At 34.5% G+C, this 3762-nt stretch overlaps 1 protein-coding gene across 1 annotated transcript; it reads left to right on the top strand.

The window, feature by feature from the left end:
• Positions 928 to 3041, top strand: LOC109843673. The gene is made up of 3 exons (XM_020412626.1): positions 928 to 1276; positions 1615 to 2086; positions 2959 to 3041. Exons 1-2 carry the CDS (start codon positions 992 to 994, stop codon positions 2083 to 2085), a joined length of 756 nt encoding a protein of 251 aa, XP_020268215.1. The 5' UTR covers positions 928 to 991; the 3' UTR covers position 2086; positions 2959 to 3041.

Here is a 3762-nt window from a genome sequence, read left to right as displayed (position 1 = left end):
GGGAGCACACTTTCAGAGAGGTTTTTGGAAGAACAAAGTTTAATTAAAAATTAAAGGTAAATAACTCTAATGACAAGGAATATTATCTCAATTACATGCGATTATAGTTGCAAGTCTTGCATAGGACTATGTCAAAATTGATCATGCGATGATAGTAATTTTTCACTGTGTAAAATACCAGGAGGCTAGTGTATTGAATTTTCATTTTGCAAAATTTCTGGAAATAAGTGACATTTTTCGACATGTCAAAATTGAAACGTTTTCAACACAAATAATTCTTTTAGAACAAAAATGTCCGTATTGCAATCTGTGTTGTTATAGGATAAATTTAATTAGGCTACCCATCATATATGTAATTGATGAATTATATGCAATTGTGAATAATTTGAAGAAGGGAAAGTCCGTGTACATTAGTATCAGTCGTATTTACATTTACTCCATGTTACATGGTCTAATTCTATCTCTTAGATAAGTATAGTTTTACACATTAATTTTTTATGATGAAACAGTTTAGGAGAAAATGTCAGACCAACAAAGTTTACATGGTCAAAGGAAACGCACAAGGGAAGAAGTAGGTGAAGATGATGGGGAAAAAAAGCTAGTTATCATAATTGTGACTTTCATAATAATGGTAGTTGGAGCATACCGTCATAGAAGAAGGTCTAGCATCAAAGAGATAACATGGAGTGAAGATGTACGTGCTCATAAAAGAGCCCTCTGGATGGACACATTAAATACACTAGCATTATATTGATTTGTTATATTCCAAGTATGCAGGAACTGAGTTGGAGTTTAATGGGACAAACCACCCCATTATATTGATTTGTTATAATATCTTCTTTTTGGTATGTTCAATGAAGTTTCTCTGACTTTAGAGTTTTTCTACTGATATGATTTCCTTCTTTTTAAGGCAATGATTAGAAAAGGTAAAGAGACTTTGCCTCCTACACAAGGAGGTAGGAAAAGGAGCTATCTTACTTGGAATCCACAAATGGACATGATATTGACGGCCGTGTTTTACAATCAACTAAACCAAGGCAATAAAGGTGAGGGGGATTGGAAGCCTCAAGCTTATCAAGCTGTTGTTGATGAGTTAAAATCCAAATTGGGTTTGTCTATCACGGTGGATCACGTAAGGAATAGGGTAAAACTTTGGAAGAGACACTATGCCATCATCACTGAAATAAGGACAAAAACCAAGTTCAGATGGGACGATGATAAGAAAATGGTGGTAATTACTATTGAGGACTTGGTAGATTGGACCAAGTATTGTGAGGTATGTTGAATCTATGTTTTTGTAAGTTTTTAACATCATGAAGAATCTATGTTGAGTTGTCTTCTTATATACATGTTTTAAAGTAAATCTGATGCAATTTATATGCAATTTACCAGCTGTTGATAAAAGGAAACTTTCATACATGGCGAAAAAGAATCATGTCAGCAAGAGTACTGAGATGTTTGATTGTGAAGTCAATCTATTTATTAAACATAGGCATCCATGCATACGGAAAGATATTTAATACATACATATGTAGATAGTTGTTTTCACCGTATTGAATAATTGTGTTACTAGATTGTCTCACTATGTTTTTGTATGTTCTCATGCTTGCATAGGTAAATTCAGATGCCAAGGCATATCAAAACAAAGCTATTGAGAACTGGGATGATATATGTGTGTTAGTGGGCACCGATAGAGCAACTGGCGAGGGTGCAGAACAAATTGATGATTCTATTGCAGCTATGGATATGGAAGGTGCGAATGAAGGGGAGAGCTCTAGCAGAGAGGTTTCAAAATCTTCAACTTCTAAATCCAATAAGAAGCTCAAGATTGACCCTTTAGCAAATGCAGTAAGTGATGTTGGTGAGATGCTAAAGGAGTATCTAGTGAGTACGAACCCACCAAAAGCTGATTGCGAGGAGATTTATGCCGAGGTATCTAAAGTGAGGGGTATTCCTCCACATCAATTTTTAAGGGCGGTTAAGAGATTCATTGATGGTTCTACACATGATTTCCGAATGTTGAAGTTACTTCCAGACAATCAAAAGTTAGATTGGATTATGCTATGTCTTGAAAACTCAGACTAAGGTAAAAAATAACTCATTAACTTTTGCATCTATTTTGCATCTTCTTATGTGTGCATCTATTTAGTTCACTTGCAGCAGTTTCCTATATTCTCGTCAATAGTTCATGCTATATGGTTCTCATGACAATATCTAGTAACTTGCACAGTAATCTGAATCATCTCTTGATTAGTTTGTTAAGGACTGGAACTCGTACATACTCTTGAGCATTTAAGGAACAAATACTACATAATTTGTTGTTCCACCAACATTTGAAGCTTACAGATCTACATGCCCATTAGTATGCATGGCCTTCTTTCTGCCTTCAAAATTCAAATAGCACAAAATATTACTTGCTTACAATTTGCCGGGCTTAGACATTGCACATATACATCAAATGAGTACATAACTAGCAGAGCAACTGAAATTCGATAAAAGTCTGTCCTCCGTTTGGCCCATTGACAGCTATACACACCATTCTCCTCCCAATTGAATTATTTTGTAGTTTTAGTCTCATATCCTCAGTTGCGCCTAATTGAAGGTTGAGTCTGAAAGCAGATGACGGTTGTTTGTTCTGCACTGCAGTCTCTTCCACTAGCCTCATGAGAATTATTGATGTCTAACTACCCAACGATGATTTGAACTGAGAGTTATCCTCGTGAGTTCAGTCATCATGCTATCTTTGGATTTTAGTTTGGAAACTTGGGGGTCTTTGACTGCAATTTGGGTCTGATTTTGCGTTTGATTTTGCGTTTGATTTTGCGTTTAACATAAGGATAATCCAGCTCACATTTTGGATTCTTGTTGACCTGGGTGCTTCCTTCTTTTGTTTTCTTGAGATTCCTTTATAGTATCACACTTTAAAATGGAGCTCATTTGGTCTTCTTATTGTTTCAGGTGATTTAAGACCTCGCAAAGCAGGACCTCTTGAACTGGGGAGAGAAAGCTGCAATAAGAAATACAAAGCAAAAGTGTATAAGCAACAAAAAGAAACTCTTATTTGAATCAGATGTAAAAGTTTTAAAGAAACTAGAGCGAGAACAATTTAAGAATGATATTGTATAATGGGGAAATATTAACTAAAATTGTAGCTCGAACATATTTTGGATCTCTAGTTTGTTGAATTGTTATATGCAATATTTGAAGTTTCTACTTTATTTATTGTTTTGGTTAGTGATGGAGAAGTTTACAAAGTTTTATTGATGAATGATTTCGGTTATTTTTATGGTGATTATTAGGTGAACTATTGACATCACTGCATTCGATGTTTTAAGGTATTTTATCTATATGTCTTGTTGGTTGGATATGTGCTATACTATTTGAGGCATTTATTTCCACCAATTTCGATGCAAACCTTATGTAATTTGAGTATTTTATTTCTAAATTATCTTCGAGCTACAATTTTAGTTTAGGAATTAGAATTCTACTAGATGGCAAACAACTCAATTGAAATTTTTAAAATTGAAATTCTAAAGTTTGCCAAACATGAATCTCAAATTGAATTCTGGAATTCAAATTTGGATGTTTCCCAAACAAAGGAATTGAATTTGAAATTCTGGATTTCAAATTTCAGAATTCAATTCTGGAATTTGAAATCAAATCCTCGAATCCAAACGCAACCTTATTTCATTCTTTCCAAATTACCCGAACAGTAGAAGCACGACAAATAGCCCAACAACTCCTAGAGTCGTTGTTTGCCTG

The sequence above is a fragment of the Asparagus officinalis genome, chromosome 5 (genome assembly GCF_001876935.1).
Source record: "Asparagus officinalis chromosome 5, Aspof.V1, whole genome shotgun sequence".
NCBI lineage: Eukaryota > Viridiplantae > Streptophyta > Magnoliopsida > Asparagales > Asparagaceae > Asparagus > Asparagus officinalis.
The sequence above is the reverse complement of the archived record's forward strand: the minus strand, read 5'-3'. Positions and strand labels throughout refer to the sequence as shown.